General features: G+C 34.7%; 1 protein-coding gene across 7 annotated transcripts in view; it reads right to left on the bottom strand.

The window, feature by feature from the left end:
* Positions 1-20,162, bottom strand: part of CNTN5 (contactin 5) — a 600,552-nt gene that overhangs the window by 175,633 nt on the left and 404,757 nt on the right. For all 7 annotated transcript variants that reach the window (XM_038141215.1, XM_038141204.1, XM_038141258.1 and 4 more), the window contains one exon: positions 3,058-3,153. In XM_038141215.1, the coding sequence (XP_037997143.1) occupies positions 3,058-3,153 (96 nt within the window). The remainder of the gene's footprint in view (positions 1-3,057; positions 3,154-20,162) is intronic.

Genomic DNA, 20,162 nt, shown 5'->3' with positions numbered 1-20,162 from the left:
TGTTTTCCCTGTAAAATATTTGGACAACAATCTAATGAATGCTTATATAACAAATATAAATATATCACAAGTTTGTGTGTCTTTGTATTCATTACTCATTACCTCTTGATAGTATATCACAGCATAAATAAACAGAAATCAAGTCTATATGCATATGAAACTGCCTCTCTGATAAAAATCTTGTCAAAATAAATTAGTGTAGTATTTTTTCAGTCAGTGATGCTTTGTAAAGGCTTTCAGACTTTTTTCTAAAATTATATTCTGTAAGACTAGAATGTAGGTACTATTTAATCAAAAGTATTTACTTTGTCTTCCATTTGAAAACATGGTAATAAAACCACATCTCTCTCAATACAGTGTTCTTTTGCTAAGTCATCTTTCTTTTCCCACAGTGTCTAAAAGGGCTCAAGCTGAAGTTCTTGGGCAAGCTCATACGCAGTTATTGACTGGAGAGATTGAGGAATGGGATTCTGTTGAAGGAAAAATTGCTTATGAGGTTGTGGAGAATTATTAGGCTTGATATCGTATCATGGATTTATCTCCTGTGATAAGTAATTGAAAATTATTTCTAAAGGTGCTGATCAATGTGAATAAATCAATATCACAGTGTTCATCCACAAAAAATTCTCTATCATCAAAAACACTCCCATAACTCATGGTCTTGTTAATTTGAGATGTTCACACATTGCAAACATGCTCTGAATAGTCTCTAGCTTAGATATATCCAGTATAACATCTTAGGATCCACTTGAAAGTTTGTCTCCTGGGTGATTTTATTGTTCAAAATTTATTAGGGCTATTTAGAAAATAATACCATGTTTGCAAATCAGACACAGAAACTAAAATGGAGTACCGAAAAACTGAATGCTTAAAAAAAATTTTAGATGCTCCTGCACACAAATCCTTGAAGTACCTCTGCTTGGCAAAACACCTTTTCCCCTGGAAGTTTCATATTTGTTGTTAATGTCAGAGTTAAATTCACACGCTTCACTCTGAAATTTCAGGTTTTGTCCAGAATTATTTTTTACAAGTGGACTCTGATCTAGCAGTCAGCTTTCATTAATGTCTTGTATTTTATTGCCAGGGCTTTTAAAAATGATTGATTTTTGAAACATCACCAGGCCTGTAGATGTAGCTCTCCCACTTCCAGGGAGACCCTAGCCATTGTATTAATACCACTTGCAGTCCCACTGCAGTACCACAATAACTTGCTGGCCCCCAGTACTTTGCAAATAAGAAGCTGGAAGAAAATTTCCTGTGATAGAATCACAGATTTATTTAGGTTGGAAAAGACCTCTAATATCAAGTCCAAGCAGTAAACCAGCACTAGTTCCACAATAAAGCATGTCCTTAATAGCCACATCTACACACTTTTCAAATACCTCCAGAATTGTGACTCCACCACTTCCCTGAGCAGCCTGTTCCAGGGCTTGACTACCCTTTGGATGAAAAACTGAATTACTTGCATTATGAAATGAACAAAAGGAAGGGAGGCCAAGTCCCCTTCCTATTGATAGGAGTTTGTGTTTACATCTGCATATCAGTGCAATTTTTCAGTTTTTGTTGATTAGTCCACCACTTTGTAGAACCTTTTCTGGCTTAGCTATGGTGAAAAAATTATGCCAACAGAGGATAAAAATATTTTTCTGGAAATAATTTTCCTGCTGGCATAGCTTACTGGTACTCAAACAATATAAATTAAAACAACTGAATGCTGTTTCTGAGCACTGTAGTTTGCACAGCAGGGGTTTTGCTCTCCCAGTGATGAAAATATAAGATACTGGTTTTCACCATCACAGGCAATGTCTGTATAACTGTAGTGTTAAAATCTGACTAAATAAAACTCAGAAGCGTAATTTCAGGAAAAGAATTCTAAATATTTTGATGATATATAAAGGTGTATTTTGTGGAATGGCAGCTGTTAAAAGGCATAGGACAATTTCACTCTTGATTAAGGTCCACCTATCTTTTCAGTCTCAGCTTGTATGGGGAAATGAAATTCAGCTGCACTGCTGAAACCATAATTTACTTTTTCTGTCTACATCTTTTCCATCTCAGTTTACTTATCACTATCATGCCTTAACATCATGTACTCAATTGCATCATATAGACTGCAGTGTCAAACTCAGAAAGAGATTGTAGAGGCAACCACAACAAGAGAATCTGCTCAGAAGAGAGAAAAACAGAGAGATGGCATTGATAACTGTAATACAGTAATAACAATCTTTGCAGTATAAATAGATACTGAACACATTTCTCTAACAGAAACTCAGAGAAGATTTTATTTTCTGCAGGCCTTCCAGCTGCAATGTTACTTTTCTTCAGGCCCAAAATTTGGAGTAGAAAAATCCCCTCAATACACACCTAATTTCTCAGAGAAGAAAAGGATAGGCTATACTGCATCTGTTGAAAAACAAGCTATTCTGTCTAGCATGGCGTCTCCAGGTGTTGTATGGTATGCAAATATAAGGATGTACCCAGCTGTCTACAGATTTTGCAGGAGCGTCAATTTGAACAGCAAAAAAGTAACCTCTCTGGAATACCTATGTTTTCATGTGGGAATCCACCGGCATTTCATAGAATTTATGGTAGTTCTGACTTCTAGCAATGATGCAGTTTTACAAAACTAAGTTATACAGTGATAGAAAGTAACCAAATCATGTCTCTACTACTGAAAAGAAAATAAAATTGGTATTCAACAAAAGTATCATGACATTTGGATTTGGAGCAATTTCTGAAGGCTTCTAAACACTATAAGCAATCTTTTCTGACCTCAAGGCAGCATATTCACTGTTGATGGCATGTAGACTATTGTTACATTCAAGTTTTGTGCCAGGAATTAGACACTTGTAACAGAAACTCTGCTGCTATTCATTGGCATTTGCAATATATGAGCTTAAATTAGTCCTTTGGTACTCCAAAAACTGTCAGAAGAATAATGGATATCTCAACTTTGAAGTTCCACAATCAAATATATATTGAATCTAACATCCTGGGCATCTAATAATGAGGAAACTGTCAAGCAGGAGCATGAATACAGGCTGCAACCTACTGTACCTGGAGAATGAAGTGGAGGGGAGCACATCAGAACAACTCCTTGACCTTCACGTACAGATACAGCACTTCTTGTCCGACCGCTAAAATTCCCCAGATCTATCAAAAGAACAGAGCATTTTAGTTACATACCAAAGATTTTAAATTTTGTGGCTACCGTGACTTACATTTTATTTCCTCTTTTAAAGCTGACTGTTCCTTTTTCATACCTTGATCTATAATAGGAGGGCTTGAAAAATAAATCTATTTCCATTACAAAAAATTCCATGTTGCATCAGCACTTGAATATCTTTTGTTTCATTTCCTACTTTGAATGTGCTTTGGGATGGAAAAAAATACTTCTTTTTTTCATCAAATGAAAAACAAAGATATTCTTTCTTATTTTAAAATAAAAGTACTATGTATGACTCAGGTTTCCATTTGTTCAAAACAATTATTTTCAAACTAAAGGAGGAGAGTATCAAAGAGCTTTAAATTTCAGCTTTTTTTTTACTATCTGTTGGTTCTGAACTGGATTTCTTTTTAGCATACAGCAGAAAAAGGATTAGCAGGTACAAAAGAAGGGATGTAGCAGTAAAACAAATAAATGTAGAGAAGCTTAAAAGAAAGGAAAGGTGAAGGATCATGCTTGCAGTTCCCCTACATTAAAGTAATAAATGCAATAATGAAAAATCAAATTAATGGAAAATTTAATTACTTTCTCATAAATCTCAGCCATTACATATCTATCCTCACTGGAAAAAAAAAACAAGGCAGCTACTAAAAATTTGTACAAACATCTTTCATTTCACTTTAACATTCTAAAGAGGTAGATAATAAAAGAAAGGGTGGACAGAACCTAGCTTTAGAGGTGAGAACTGTAACCTCTCACATAGTGACTCCAGCCTTTGGTTCACTACTCTTGCTGCAATATAAACCTGCAACATGTGTGACATGTCAGAATGCCTCACACAGAATGAGTCTGTGCTTCATCTTATTATGATGTCTGTAGTTGATTGATCGAAAAAATGTCTTTTTGTGCTCCATAGGTGTTCATCTTTTGCCCTGAAAGATTGATTTGCTCATATCTCAGGGATAATGGCAAGATGATAATACATACTATGTCATTTTCAAAGCAGTTCCTGGGATTCAGCTATATAACTCCCATACTTTTTAACATAAGAAACAGCTTTGACCACTTTGAAAAAATATAGTTAAGTGCCAGCCACCATGTCTACTGTAACTTGTTATTAACAATATAAATATGTAAAACACACAAGGCACATTTAGATGGAGTGCATGTGGCAGGAGTAACCAAATTTCCTTTACTCCTGAGAATTTATTCAATTAAAAAAAAATTATAGTGTCACTAGTGTGCAACCTGTGAGACAGGAGTGGTCTCCACTGTAAAAGAGAAATAGTAGAGAAATTCCAGAGCTACTGATGATGCCAGACATTAAATCTAAGGGGTTTGGTGCAGTGCTTTCTGGATGTCAAATTTACACTGCAAGTGTATTTACATTAGCTCAGTGTAGTATTTGATCTTTGAGAGAAGTTATAAACTTTGGAAAGCCATTTATATATCTGATCCAAAGGAGCTGCCAGGTAGTCCTGCTCTCTCCACAGCGGCTATTCCCATTTGTTGGAAATGAGCTAAAGCGTGGGTTTCTCTCAGCACATATACCTGTGTATTGATATGTATTGTGGAACAATGACACCACCACAAGATGATTAGTTTTAACAAGACTCAGTAGAAAAGGAAACACTTCCATAGAAAGTGAAAGGAGTAAAGGGAAATAAATGAGAAAAACCTCAAGGCAGTCAAAGCAACCAAAAACCTTTGAAGGTCTAAACACAAAATAAATATTTAAATAAAGAGGGAAAAGCTCTGCCATTGACAGAAGGACTTTTAAGAAAGTTGGAGCAGTTTTTATCACTTAATGGCCTTCCAAGTAACCTTCACTGCAGTTTGCATTTTAGGTATGTGCAGGAGGGATCACTAATACACTGTGTTCATCAGCTTGCTGCAGCTAATGGGGGCAACAGGTTTTTGTGACCCAGTCAGCAGTCGAGGGGTAACTGCTATGAAATTAGGATGAAATTAAAGATGAAAAACAGATCTTGTTTTTATTGTAGGCAATTATTGCTTGGTAACCTAGCATGGAAGCTGTAAAAGTCTCTGTACTTCATTATCAGTGACTTAAACCAGTCAATTTAGCTTTAAAGTAGAAATTAGATTGGAGCAGAACAGTGTCCTCTGCCAGCTCGGTTCTGTAAGTTTAAACTGTTTTATATGCAAATTTATTATGGAGTTTAAAATGGACATAATATGATATGCATTAAAATGTTTAAAGACATATCCTGAAGATACCCAAAGACAAGTATAAAGCAGGCAATATTCTTTCCAATAAGGTAAAAATAGCTCTACACAAGGAGAGATTCTTCTGTCAGGCCAAGGACAAACTTATTTATTGCATTGTCACAAAGAGAAGGTAGCCTTCCTCTCCTTGGATTTGAAAGACAGGACTAAGAAATAGACCTTGAGCTGGAATTGTAGCTCTTTAAAAAAGGTAAGATTTACAGGGAAAAGAATTCCATCAAAACATGTTTTTCAAAATCCCATTATAACCTAAATCAAAAACATGGTTTGACTGTACACTCTAAACAATGGAAAATATAAATGTTCTGTTTAATGACCCACAAACACAAGCTATAGAAGACTGAAAGGTGAGTATTGAAAAGATATCACGTGTGATTGAATATGAAAGTTTTGCATTGGATAAATTAAACACAATACTCAGAATATCCAACAGTCCAAGAAAATTATTAGATTATTTTATATTGACATACACTTATTTTGTAGGAACACCAGATTAAGTAAATACAGATGTATTAGTAAGATCACTCATTTGACCTGAGTGTAACTTTCAGTACTGAAATTATTCACTAGAAAAAGTGTGAAAGGAAGTTTGGGAAAAAAGATTTGTACTATGACAGAAACATCTTCTCACCATTGATAACGGGAGAAGCATACAACTTGAACTTTCAAAAATCACATTACCATATAACAAAATAAGGGCAGGATTCAAACACTTTAGAATGTATCATGCTTATTATAATTACTGCTGTTATTATTTATTAACAGAAAGGTTTTAATTCTTCATGGATCACCAGACTGACATGATGTGCAAAAGGTTATTTTTTTTTTCTCAGAGAAGTTACTATGTGAAAAAAAGAAATAGAGAGAGCATAGAGAAACAATGATGCAGTCCAAGCCTGCATGACAACAACCCTCTCTCTGTGTACATCTGCAGAGCCATTAAAGTGTTTTAAGGAAAGGGGATTGATACAGAGATTTTTTCAGGGAATGCTGACAAAAGGTGTCAAGGAGCTCTGGAGAATGTTTAAAGATTCCTCTCTGAAAATGTGAAAAACAGAGAAAGGACACACAAGATACTGTACTTATATTTAAACTAGCATCTTCAGAATCTTTCTCAGATATTACAAGATATTTTTTTCTCAGAAAAAAAATAAAGAAGGATCTTTGAATAATGGTGCTTCACGGATGTGTTCTTGCAAAAACAAAACACTTTGTTATGTACATGTATCAGAATGAAATTTAATGTATACATATTGATTCAATACCCCTGAACTAAATTTTCACTATGAAAGGCAGATAAATAGTCAAATAAAGGAACATTTTTCTGTCCTTAATGATGTTTCTATTTATATAATTTTTATAAATGATAACAATTTAAAAATACCTGGATGACTGTTTATTGTTCTTCCTTTAGTTGTATGTCATGACTATGTCTAGCTGTTTTACCTTGTAAGTAGAAACATTTTTTTATATTTTCTACATTTCCTATTACAGTGAAGTCATGAATCCATAAATGTGGCAAATACATTCTATCGTAATACAATATATTAGAGAGATAATTAAATACCCTAGTGTCCTGGTTTTGTCTGAATTAGAGTTAATTTTCTTCCTAGTAGCTGGTGCCGTGTTGTGTTTTGGATTTATGTGAATAATGTTGACAAAACATTGATATGCTCATTGTTGCTGAGCAGTGATTATCTGAAGTCAAGGGGTTTTGAGTGCTTCATGGTCTGCCAGTGAGGAGGGCACAAGAGGCTGGGAGCTAGCATGGCCAAGCCAGCTGACCCAAACTGGCCAGAGGGATATTCCGTACCACAGAGCATCCTGCTCAGTGTATGAACTGGGAGGAGCTGGTCGGGAGGCACCGATTACTGCTGGGTGGGGGACGGGCTGGCCATCAGTCAGTGGGTGGTGGATAACTGCACTGTGTATCTCTTGTCTCTCTGGGGTTTCATACCTTCTCTTTTTGTTTTCTCTTTTTTAATTACAATTTCTATTACTATTGTTAGCATTAAAAGTATTATTTTTGTTGTTTTTATTATATTGTACTGTATTTCAGTTGTTAATATGTATAACAGTTGCTAATATGTATAACTATTCTCTAAATTGATTTATAGAATAGTGGGTTAAATATAGTAGTTATTTTTCTATTTAATTTCCTTCCCAAATTGGATTATTTCTATTTATTAATTATTATTAATTAAAAAACTTAAACTTTTTATGAGACAAAAATAGACTAGTTCTCTATTTACCATGCCATACCTTTTAAATAGACTACTACATTTCAATTAAAATATTCACTACTTGTGATCCTACACAGATTTTGTATAAATTATGAATTGATATGCTTCTTCCACTGTTTTGTCTTGTCTAACTACTCATTTTTTCTATAATCTAATCTTGCATGGAGAGATATCCCAGGAAGGTTGAGGAAATTAATAAGGTTGAATAATTTTTCCTTTTTTATGCCTAGTTTCAATAACATCAATTAATACCATCAGTATCATCAATAAAGCTTAATTCTCCCCCGAGTCTTGAGAAAAAATGGAGTTCATAGGTACCAAAATCTCCCTGAACTTCAGTAGGATTTCTGCATTCATAAATGCTGAAGTATTGGACCAAAGTGAATTAGAAGAAATATTTACATACAGAATGAAATAACAAGATTAGGTTGAAAACTACAGAGCTATCAAATGATTCAACTTGGCATGTTAAGTTCACAATAATTAGGATGTTCGTGGTTACAGTTGTTGATGGTTACGATTAATTAGTTATAATCATTCTGTGTCTGTCAGGTTTCATCTCGTCTCACATGAATTATTTCAGCACCCTTCTCAGCTGTCTTTCACGTCTGCATAATGAAATTTCCAGGCAAAACACAAAATCATGTGGAAATATTATAGTTGAACATTTTTCATCCTTTCATTCTGTCATTTAAAAGCAACAACTAAGACCAAACAAATAAGCAACCAGTCTTAAGCAACAAATGACAAATTTTCAAATGCAGATTCCAGCATTTAACCACAAAAGTAAAGTGGGTCAATAAATAGTTCTGCTTTCAGAGCTTCTCAGCAAACAGATTTTTTCACTTGAGTAATATGTGCAATATATTTTTTTAAACACATTGTTTTACATAATGTTATCTGCATCTTGAGAAACACACATTGGTATTTCCAACCTTTCCATAGAAGTTCCTGACACTAAGAGGTATAGTAATGATTCTACTTTCTTATTTTCTTTTCCTTTCTTGTTGTGAGTCATCCTTCCCTTTTTGTTGATCTCTCTTTTAGGAACTTTTTTTCCATTAAATTAATTGCAAACATTCAAGGATATATTGCAAACAATCTTTCATTTTGTTGTAAGTTTCTTCAACTGGATGTGACTTCTTCTTTTAATTAGTAGACCACAGCCAGTTGGGATTTTGGAAGATTAAACACAGAATGACCATCATAGTACAGTTTCTTATCATGTGGTGTGATATGAAATGGACAATGACTAATCTCCATACAGTTTATTGGAAAATTCCTGTGTAGGCGTTGTGGTTCTCAGGAAGCTGCAACAGTAGTACACAGAAAAAAGCTTTTCCTTCCCTCTGGGTGAACAAGTCATTGAAGATAACTTGTTCTGTATTTCATTGAGCTAATTAATAATCTAAATGACACTAAACCATTTCTTATATGTATTTATTACTTTTAGTTCATAGATTCTACTCCTTAAATAATAAAATGGTTGCAAAGGAAATAAGCTTTCCCAATTTCAGAAGTGATGGCACTCAGCTCACCTAAATTAAAAACTTTACAACTTCCACAGTATCTGTGTTTGAGACTATCTTGCTGGCATGATACAGACAAAGAATATGCAGGAAATGAAAGAAAAGCCTGACATCCCATGGTCCCTGTTATGAAGATAATATGTAAGATGTTTGATAGTGTTTCAGTCGCTAGTCTTTTTTTTTCTCCCCCAAATTCTTCATAATTTGTTTCATAATTTGTTTCAGAATGTCATTATATGCATGAACTGAGACAAATATCAGAGAACCACTGTTCAGATCTAAGATTTGGGGAGTGGCATGATTGTTCTGGTTTCAGTAATAGCTGGAGGCTTGTAGACACCGTTTCCATGAGACATGACATATCAAATTCTGACTCCACTCTAGACAGGTCATTTTGCTGCACTGACTTTTCAGCAGACTAATGTGTATAAATGCCTCCATACTTCACTTCTGCTTTGTCATAAAGAAAAGAGGAAGGTCATAATCTCCCAGAAATTATTTATTTGATCTTCTATAAGAGTTGTAGTGCCCAGCATGACCTAGAAGTCAATTGTGACAAGATAACTAAGTGCTTGGACACATCCAAGGAGTAAATCTGGAGGACCTTGATCTGAGCTGAATAGCTCAACTGGGAATGAAGGCCTTGCAAACATAGAGAGCTTCCTAGGTAGCAGCTTGTTGTTACATATGATGCCAGGTAATGTTTTTGATAAAACAGTTTGTATTGGAGCATGTTATTCTGCTTAATATCAGGGTGGTATCAGCCACTGAAAATCACAGTTTAGGATGTGAGCATGTAATTTTACAAGTAAGAATCATCAAAGATAAATAAATTGTCACTAATCACAGGAGCAACTATAAATTACCATCTACATACTTTGATTTTTAAAAATCTGTAATCTATACCACATTAATTACTTAATAGTCCTATGAAAGTGGCCTGAACATTCCTTTAATGATCTAATGTGTTGAAAATGAATAGCACAATATTTATTTATTTTTATGATCAGAAAAGATAAACATTCTTAGAAGGTTTTGTAATTTCATAAAGTCTTGGCTAAAGCAGTTTCAAATGCTTTCTAAAAGGCATTAACTTCTCCCATCTCTCTCAAAGCATTCTAATGTTATTTCCCTATTCACTTATTATCTAATTCTGCACATATTAGTGTAAGAGAACTTGCATAAGATGAAGCATCTCTCCTCTCCTCTCCTCTCCTCTCCTCTCCTCTCCTCTCCTCTCCTCTCCTCTCCTCTCCTCTCCTCTCCTCTCCTCTCCTCTCCTCTCCTCTCCTCTCCTCTCCTCTCCTCTCCTCTCCTCTCCTCTCCTCTCCTCTCCTCTCCTCTCCTCTCCCAGTAGCATTATACAGGCTGCCATGTAGAGACAAGGTTGCACAAATATGTTATCACAGTCTTTGTTTTAGGAATGTATATCAGACAGCAATCCCTCAGCAGTTCATCTGATCTTTTAGCTCATTTTCCATCTGCCTCAATTATATATTATCACCCACAGATCAATAGAAATAAAACTAAAATATGTTTCCTGAACTATGTTGGTTAGGTGTTCCACAATACTGATTGATTTCTTTATTCAATCTAATAATTGCTTTTCTTTTTAACTGACCTTCTTAGAGCAAAGCAAATTGCTACCGAGTATGTCCCAGCTGTAACTTTTTTTTTTTAATGACTTTTGGTACTGAAACTAAATGCAAGCAAAGCTGTTAGGCTGTTGACTTTGAAGTTATGGGAATTTGGTAGTATTTCTAATGCACTGGGGAAAAACAGCAGGACAGCTTCTCTTCTCATATGGACTGCTGACAATACAATGTTTGAGAGAGTCAAATACTAGATCATGGTGTCTAATCCTGCAGCTATTTGTAACTATAGTAACATACAATACTTTAAAAAAAAAAAAACAAAACAAAACAATACAAAAAAAATCCTGGACAGATATTTTTGGAGAAGACAACTGACCTTGCAAACAGGACAGGTCTGGGCATCCTACCAAGGAACCATACCTCCTCCTAACTAATAAAAATTATTTACACAGCATTTGTAAGACTTAAAGCTATCATTGACCACATTCACAGTCCTATATTTAGATAAAGCTTTGCCACACGTAAGTACTGGTGCAGTACAGCCATTGAGTAGTGTGGGTAAAATCAACCACTGAGACATTAAAAAAAAAAAAATCAGGCTGGAGAAGATATCAGACCTGTAGTACTGCCTAGTAGGAAGGTGCCGTAAAGGAGTTATAACAGGTATTCAGAGAGAGTCAGTCATTGAAGAGGATATGGGAGAAATTGTTGAAAGAGTCTAGTCATTTTAAATATATGATGTGCTTTTGGTAGAACAGAGTAAATACACCATTAGGAAAAGAATCCAAGGTTCTGTCTTTAAAGAAAGCAAAAATTCAATTCAGGAAAATAAAAGAGGCAATGTGTTGAAAAAATACTGTCTGGATTTTATACTGAATATGACCAAATAATTAGAGACTGTGAAATGAAGAATGTGAAGGGGAATCTCCAGATCTTAATATTATGAATTTCTGCAAAGAATGAATTGGACAGTAATGAATATCAAAAGGAAAATCCGGGAAACAAAATCCAGGGATTAAGTAGTTACAGATCAACAGTTTTTGCAGCAGTGTTGGCAGATGATCATTAACTAGCTTAGAACAAATAGATCTGTAACCTCAGACGTGCTGAAAGGATTGTTTCTGAATGTGGCATTAATTTACAAAGAACCTAATACAGCTAACAAAAAATAATAGGTGAAATTTTGCTTAGGTGCGTCTGAAATATTTCAGGGGTAAAATCTTACTCATACCTGTCAGCTTCTGGATAAGTTATCATATGTTATAAAAGTAATTTGTTTTCCTCATCTCCAGTGAGAATGGTAGTTGTTTTCAGCAAAAAGTGCTGGGATTTTGCTGTCTGAAAATCAGGTCCTTTGAAAACCTCTCTGTCAGATAAGTATGATGTGTTTTTATGATGCCATACTTGTAAAAGAGGTTGATAAATCTGAAAGGCTTTGGAGGAAAGTTATGAGATTAATTTCCATTACAGAAAAAATCTTACAGTGATAAATGCCTAAACATAAAAAAATACCTGATGGAGTTAAAGGTGAGAAAAAGAAAAAGACTTTTCCATAATTTCTTTTTCTTAAAAGAAAATATCTTAGTTCCTGAATCAATCTCCTAGTGAGTTTAACTGATCCTACAAATAAGCTTCATGTGATTCTTGGAATTCCATCCTAGAAATGGTTCCCTCAGATTCAGTTGGTATATTGATTTAAATATGCGCATGTTTTTTTCCATAGAGTGGAATATAATTTCTAATACAAATTTCCATGATAAAATTTTTACATGAAAAATAATAGCACAGTATGACATGCTCTTAAAAATATAAAAACAATAGAAATATGAAGGCTTTTCAGTGATATGTGGGACATCACAGGAAAATGGTACCAGATTATTGCAGTGTTATTACTTTAATAATGATTGATGAAATCTCTTTTGAAGGAGTGACATGTAAGGAAATGGTACCTAAATACCTGGGGGGAATTGCATCCATGCTATCAGTGTAATTTAATAACAACTATTTTGTTTAATTCATTGTAACCCACTCTACATGTTTCACACTGCGAGGATATGAATGGAATTTTTATCAGTGTAATTGTAAAATATTGACAAGAATAACCTCAATGGTAGTATACATTAATTTTATCCATGTCAATTTCTACTAGCTATCATAAGTTTCCCATTAACAACCCAAGCATAGCTTTCTGATTAAAATTAACTGTAATTAAGTTCACTACAAGTAAAAATATCATGTTAGAGTATTTAGACGTACTGTTTCAGATAGTCATATCATAAATATCTATGGTCTAGTAATTTTTAGTAAAATGCAAACAAACCAAAAATGAATGCTATAGTGACTAAATAATGGTGACTAGTAATTGAAGAGGTTCATGTGTAATTATTCTTATAAGTAACAATTTGGTGTTAATGCTAAAAAAGACTTTTTAAAGATTGATTTTTACATAAATTATTTTTAATGTAATGAAACAAAATATTAAACTGTTATCCCTAATATTTGAGCTTAGTTTTTCTTTCTTTGAATGAGTTATTTCCTTCTAACATTTTACCACAAAAGCACAGTTCCCTTATAGCTATATCTGAGCCAGTTATCCTAATTTTCCTTTCAATGCAATTCAAAGAAATGGACACTTCAAAGGCCTGATTCATTTGACCTATTTTAGATGTCAACTTGACATGAATGAATTGCATCCCAGTAGTGCAACAGATTAAGTAGGAAATCAAAACAATTAGATCAGTTGCAGCTGCCTATGGTGTTGACAGTCTGACATTAAAGGAGAATGAATAAAGTGTATTTAGAGGCAATTTACTATTTCCTTGATATTCAGATTGTTTTCTCAATATAATTTTTTTGCCTACAGTGCCATGATAAAACTAAGTAGAAGATGGTAAAAGTAGAAGAACTAAGTAGAAGATGGTGAAATCCTCTCATATATATCAGAATAATCCTCTCATTTATATCTGGAAAGTAACAAAAAGCAAATATATTTTTTTAAATTGTGTTGGACCTTTATGAGTAAGCAGTTTCTTACTCTTATCATTAAAGAAATGGCATAACCAATTTTTTTAAAGTTACGTAGGAGATGAAGATATGAGCACAGTAGTTTTGAAATAACATCTAAATAAAGGTAAGTTCAGCCCTTAACCTCATAGTTCTTTTTATTGTGGCACTAATTGCATGCTAAGATGCTGCTCCTGAGGGAAAAATATGATAGCTCTAAATTTAAAGCAACTTGTATATATACCTAATGCGTTTCACATTGTTCTGCAGTATCTAAACGTTACATGTATTAGAGGATTTTACATTGACTTTTAGAAGAACTTTACAATGTGAAGAACTCCATCTTCTGGCTACCTGTTTGGTGATTAATTTACATAGAGAGGAAAACTTCCAGCTCAGTTTGCTGAGCCTGATTGATACTCAGAAAACCTAATCTACTGCACCTTGGGAAGACACTTACTGGAGAAAAGAGGATAACAAAATTAGCAGCACCTTAATGCTGCAATAAATGTGCATCTTAAGATGACTCAGAGATTTCATCCAGCATGCACAAAATCAGCCAGCATTTTCTACTTATTGCTTTTATTACCAGTGGAAACAAAAGGCTTTCAAAATAAGGAAGATATATTTTTATATATCTGGTTTATGGCATTGACTTTATAAAAAGTGTAGGAAACTATCTCTCTCTCTTAGAAACACTTGTAATGTCAGAGAAGTGATGCCTTTGGATAGGTATTGATTTTAAGTAGACAGCATAAAAAATGTTAGCTTATTGTATAAACCTGCTCCTCAGCCTCAAAAATGCAGATTGAGTATTTCTACCTGTTAAATACTTCCTTTTAAATGACAGCATTATTAAAACATTTCCAAGTTATTTGAGTGCTTTGTTCTCATAAGTTGGAATTGAATAGGAACTTATTAGATGCATATGATGGGATGTATGTACAAAGGCTAAAAAAGTTTTCTAATTAGAAGTGAAAAGATAGATATTTTTCAATTCCAACAATGATTTCTAATGTAAGTGCAGCTGAAGGAAGAAACAAGCTAGTCTTAAATTCTCAGAGTATTTCCCATAGTCATATTCTATTAAATTACCAGCCAAACAGTAGGTGTTTTTTTTTCTTTTGCATATCCTGGAAAATTAAAATGCACTTACATATTTTAGTATCTATAATCAAACTACACAAATAGCAGCTTGGTATACATGACTATCATTAATAAATAATGCTAAATCCGTTGTATGTGAAAAGATATAATTTGTGTTTCATCACTTCACTCAATTGTCTTATTGTTTACTACCTGAGGTTGCACTGCATTATTGTTTAAGTTCCCAATATCTTATTAGGCGGTTTTAAATCTCTTCTCCAATGAATATACTCTCAATGCTGCTCTGTTGGAAAAAAATAGTTTCAATTCCCCAGTCTGCACTTCTATCCCTTCAAAATAATGGGTGAACGGGACTATGATATAGTCATTTTGATAAGGAATACTCAAACTGTTGAACAAATACTGAACGCATTGTTCAAGCAAAGCTGTAAACACTGATTCTGATTCACTGATTGTGAACACTGATTCTGATTCACTGATTGTGAACACTGCGGTTCTGGAATCCGCAGTGGGTCACAAAAGGTGTTGAAAAAATTTGTTGTTGGTCAATAAAAGGCTAGTGCTTTTATAAAGATTTGAACTAAAGCTGGAGATGCAATGTGGGCCATAACAAATTCTGAGAGACAGCACAAACCAATGTTCTGAAGTTTGGAAATAGCTATTGTAAAAAAAAATACACACACACATAGCCCTGCCCAAATAGCAGACTCAAGACGCCAAAGGCAAAAGAAACACACACAAGGTAAAATAATATGATAATGGAAATTAAAATAATACAGTGACATCTCACAAAAGAACAGAAATCAGTTCCTTCAAAAATGAGTTTACCTTGAAAAATATTAATTTTACCACAATATAAATAGTATTAAGTCCTTCAACAAACTACACCCTTTTATGACAATTTTTTCATAAGTTTGATATTACTTTTGTTTATCCCCCACTTTATTTGGGTTCTTTTTTTCTAGTTAATGCAATGTTTGTTCCTGGTCACGGGGGTCACTGGAAAAGTAAATGGAATTCCACTTTTATTTTCTTTACAGTTTTTCTGAAGTGTCATTTTGTCTTCTTGTAATACTGCAGTGAATTTCTCTATGAGACTTGTGATTTCCTGAAGCATTTTGTAGACAAACACAATGACTGGTCAGTCTTGTTAGATCTTATAGATGCTGTCTTTCAGTAGATCTGGCACAGATGCTCATGGCACAATGCCTGTAGAGAAGGCATGTCAAATACTTTGGTGATGAGGGCAATAAAAATTCTGTTTACCTCCAGCAGACTGCTCAATAGCTCTTTGATAAAATAACTCCTGTCCAGCCCTTTTCTTACATAATGTAAAATGTAATTTCCAGAATCATTAACTTAAGTAATCTTTCATGAAATGTAATTAAAAAAAAATTTAAACATTTGAATAGATTTTAGTAAAGACAAGTAAGTGTCTATTGCTTAGCTAGCATCATCCTAAGCATTCCCCTTAATGTATCTCAGGTTAAAAAGTCCCAGGGCAGGTCCACAGACCTCACCGTGTCCTTGTTTTTTATGTTCTTGTGTAAATAAGAGAAGGCAAAATGTGATTTATTCAAGGATATACATATTCATGCATTTGAGAATATATTCCAAGACTGTTTCACACTGAGAGTCTACACTAGTCAATTATATCAATGACAAAAAACTGCATACAGTTTTTGCAACCACTCTGAAAAGATTTCTGGTACCCTTCCAGTGCACTGGTGGTAGGTACACATATTTACTCTGGAATGATGACTTGTCATTCAGAAAACATAGAGCCAAACAACGTTTCAGAGGCTGTCATTCAGACTGATTCTGAAACTAGGTTCTTTTTCATTTGCTTGTGGAACTTGAAAATTTTTACATGGCATCTGATTCCAGAAGCTTTCACAAGACTCTTCCAAAAGTAAGTGTTCTACAGATGAATTCTAGCCTATATATGGACTCAAATTGCTTAGCTGGACATGGAAGGTCAAGCTTAGTATGTCTTCTGATCTAGGAGAAAAATTTCAGGTGTAGCTCAGAAAAAAAAATGTAGAACATTTCTCTCAAGAAGGAAGAGCAGAACATCTGCTGCAAGTGGAATCATAACCTTGTGTTTAGCATACAAATACAAATTTGAAAAGCCATTTCACTACAGTGGACTAAAATAATTACCATTTTCTCCCTACTCTATCTAACGGCAAAGAAATTTGCCTACACTTACATTACAATATGTAATGTTTCCAAAAGGTATGCCTACTCTTACTGGTCACAACATAAAAACAGTATTTAAAGGGGGAAATTTGTAATTCCTTTGCAATTTTTAATGTAATTAATTTCTGAAAGAACATGTGCAGTAGACAAATACTCTTCTTTATGGTCTCTTGTGTGTTCTTTAATACCATAAGTCTTGGAACATGAATCTGTTGTTTCATAAGGGAAGGATGGCAGGTGCAGGACATAGATCTATATTTTATGATTCAGATGATATGTAGCAATGATGGTCAGGTCCTAAGCAGGGAAGAACATGCTTTCCCTTGTGACAGACGTCTGGGTAGAAGGCTTGTCTGCATAAAGGTTTGTCTTCATCAAGGTAGAAGGGGAAAATCAGGGAGAATGTGGATGCTTTTTGCTTGGGACTGGATGTCCTTCAACATCTCCACTAGTAAGAAATATGTTTGCAGCAGATCACAGATGGAGAAACAGAACTGCTTTCATCTTTTGTCCCCCTGTAAGGAATTGTAACCAATGGAGCCAGAGCTTTCATTGCAATTTGACCTTCAAACGCCACAGTGCCACAGGACCAGATGACACAAGTCCCACTGTGTACATGTCTCTTTTCTCTAAGTTTAAAAATCTGTCTTTCATTTCTTTTCAGGGCACATGTAAACTCAGTATTTTAAAACTAAATCTGATATTTCTTGGGGATACTTTATATCTTCTACGCCCTAACTACACATTCAGCCAAAATTTTAAAACCTGAAGAGACAGTTTGTCATTTAGATATTCTGTCATGTCAACAAGCTCACAAGACTGGGGGGAAAAATCTCTTACTGTGCTCACTCTTTATTTCAACTTTCTCCCCTAAACAAACATCAGTTGCTGAAACTCCTAAACTAACAGTAACTTCCCTCCCAACAATCAGTTCAAAAATCTGAAGCTAGGTGATTAACGTTCTATTTTATGTTATTCCTACAGTGAAGGACTCAAGCCACCCCTAAATGTATTTTCTAGATCTAATTCAATACACAGAAGTGCTGGTTTCTTTATTCCAGCTTCTCTGTGTAATCCAAATTGGTGTCAAAGTGCTTTCTGCTTATCTTGCAGAAAATGAAAATTCATGTCTTTGTTTGCCTTCTGAATAAACTGAAAATATTGCACTTCACAGCCCTATCCTGAAGTATATTTCACTTAAGTTTAACAATACAGATGTGATACTTCTTGCAATGCCACAATCACATTTATTTAGCAGAAGGAGGGACAAGCAGAATATGCAAGTCAGAAAAAAATCAAAGGATGAAAGAATAATTGAGAGTGGAGTGGGTTCAGTAGGCCCCTGATCATATTCCCTGTTTAAGTAAGGTCATCCCAAATGTTAGACCAGGTTGCTTGGAAACTTCATCTAGTTGAGTCTTGAAATTCTCCAAGGACAGATACTGTACAACCTCTCTGGGGAGCCTGTGCTACTGCCTAGCTGTCCTCATAGAAAAAATGTTTCTTCTCATGATTTTCACACCAGTTTTTGCCTGTTTTCTCTTTTCTTCTTGGTAATCACCACTTTGAAAAGTCTTGTGAACCTCCTGATAGGCACTAGGGAGATACTGCTAGGTCCTATCTCTGCTCCAGGATGAACAAACCCAGCTGCCCCACGTTCTTGTCAGGTGGCAAGTGCTCCAGCCCTCCTCACTCGGTGAATTCTCTTGAATTCTCCTGAGCTTCCTAATGCCTTTACTGGTGGACCTGAAACTGGACAAAATATGAATTTGTTCTTTCCTGGAATAAATAGATCTTATCAGCAGACACTGTTATCTGCTAAGTGTCCAAGTCCTTAATTTTCACCTCTTAAACATTGCCATATTACCACCATAAACATAAATAATTATATTTAAAGAGCTTTTAAAATATTTTGAAATTATTACTGAAATAATGAAAAAGAAGTAATTTCTCGCCTCAATGTTAAAAAAAAAAACAAAAAAAATACTTCAATTTAGGTACTGTGACGCAGTCAGTCAGAATCTCTTAATATTAAAAGCATGAACCTCTCCAACTTGGGTAAATGGGCACCCTGTGATGTTGACAAACCCAAGGATCTCAGGGGACAGTTATGACATTCAACTCACCCTGGCAACAAGTTTCATTTTTATCAGACAAATTATGTAATCTAATCACTGTTTGGTCCCTGTTAGAGGCAGGAAGACACTATCTTTGTAGGCCTAAATTTTTCTCTCATTTATATCAGCAAGAATTTTATAGATAATATTTCCTCAAAAATAGAGCTGTGAGTCACACACTTATTTTATTACATTTTTGTTTAAATAATTTCTGGGCATTCAACTCTTTCCACTGAAAGAGCATTGAGACCAGTGCTTAACATTTGTGAGTATGGAAAATTATCAGCATTAGCACTGCAGAAGAAAACAGTTTAGGAGCTGCTGCTCTTCACAGTATGCAACTGCAGAATGCAGCAGTGCTGGGTTTTGTCCATCCTTAAAACTGGAAATGCAGAAGAGCTTTGTGCAGAGACATGGCCTCATGGCTCCAGCTTCCCTTGCCTGTGTCACCACCTTCCATACCACTGTATGTCTGTATACAACTATCAGCAGTTCGAGCCAATTCTATGTTATGTTGTTTCATGCTCGTATCTAATGCAACAAGATATTGCGCATTGTTGTTTTTCTGTTTGGAGGACAGTAGGTGTGGATGGCCAAATTTGAGTCGCAGGTTAGCGAGTACAGCAAGTTAACTTTAATTTAGACTTGGAACTGGAGTCTGACTTTTGCTAAGAATCTTTTCCTTTCTCCTCCATAAAACTGTTATATAATAATTCAGGTTGGAAGGGACCCCTGGAGATCATTTTAAATTGTCTGCAAAAAGCAGGACCAGCCTTGAACAAGTTTCCCTGTCTGATCAGGTTTAGAATCTCTCCTAGGAAACTCTGTGCCAGAGGAGTAAAGATAGCAAACTGCCTCTTGGTGCTGGAGAATTTAGGACTAAAATATAGGGAAGATAAAAATGAATTACTAATATTTTTGGTAACATTAGTGGCCACTTACTTTATATCTAA

Source organism: Motacilla alba, chromosome 1, assembly GCF_015832195.1.
Source record: "Motacilla alba alba isolate MOTALB_02 chromosome 1, Motacilla_alba_V1.0_pri, whole genome shotgun sequence".
In the NCBI taxonomy this organism is placed as follows: domain Eukaryota; kingdom Metazoa; phylum Chordata; class Aves; order Passeriformes; family Motacillidae; genus Motacilla; species Motacilla alba.
This window is presented reverse-complemented; position numbering and strand designations above follow the sequence as displayed.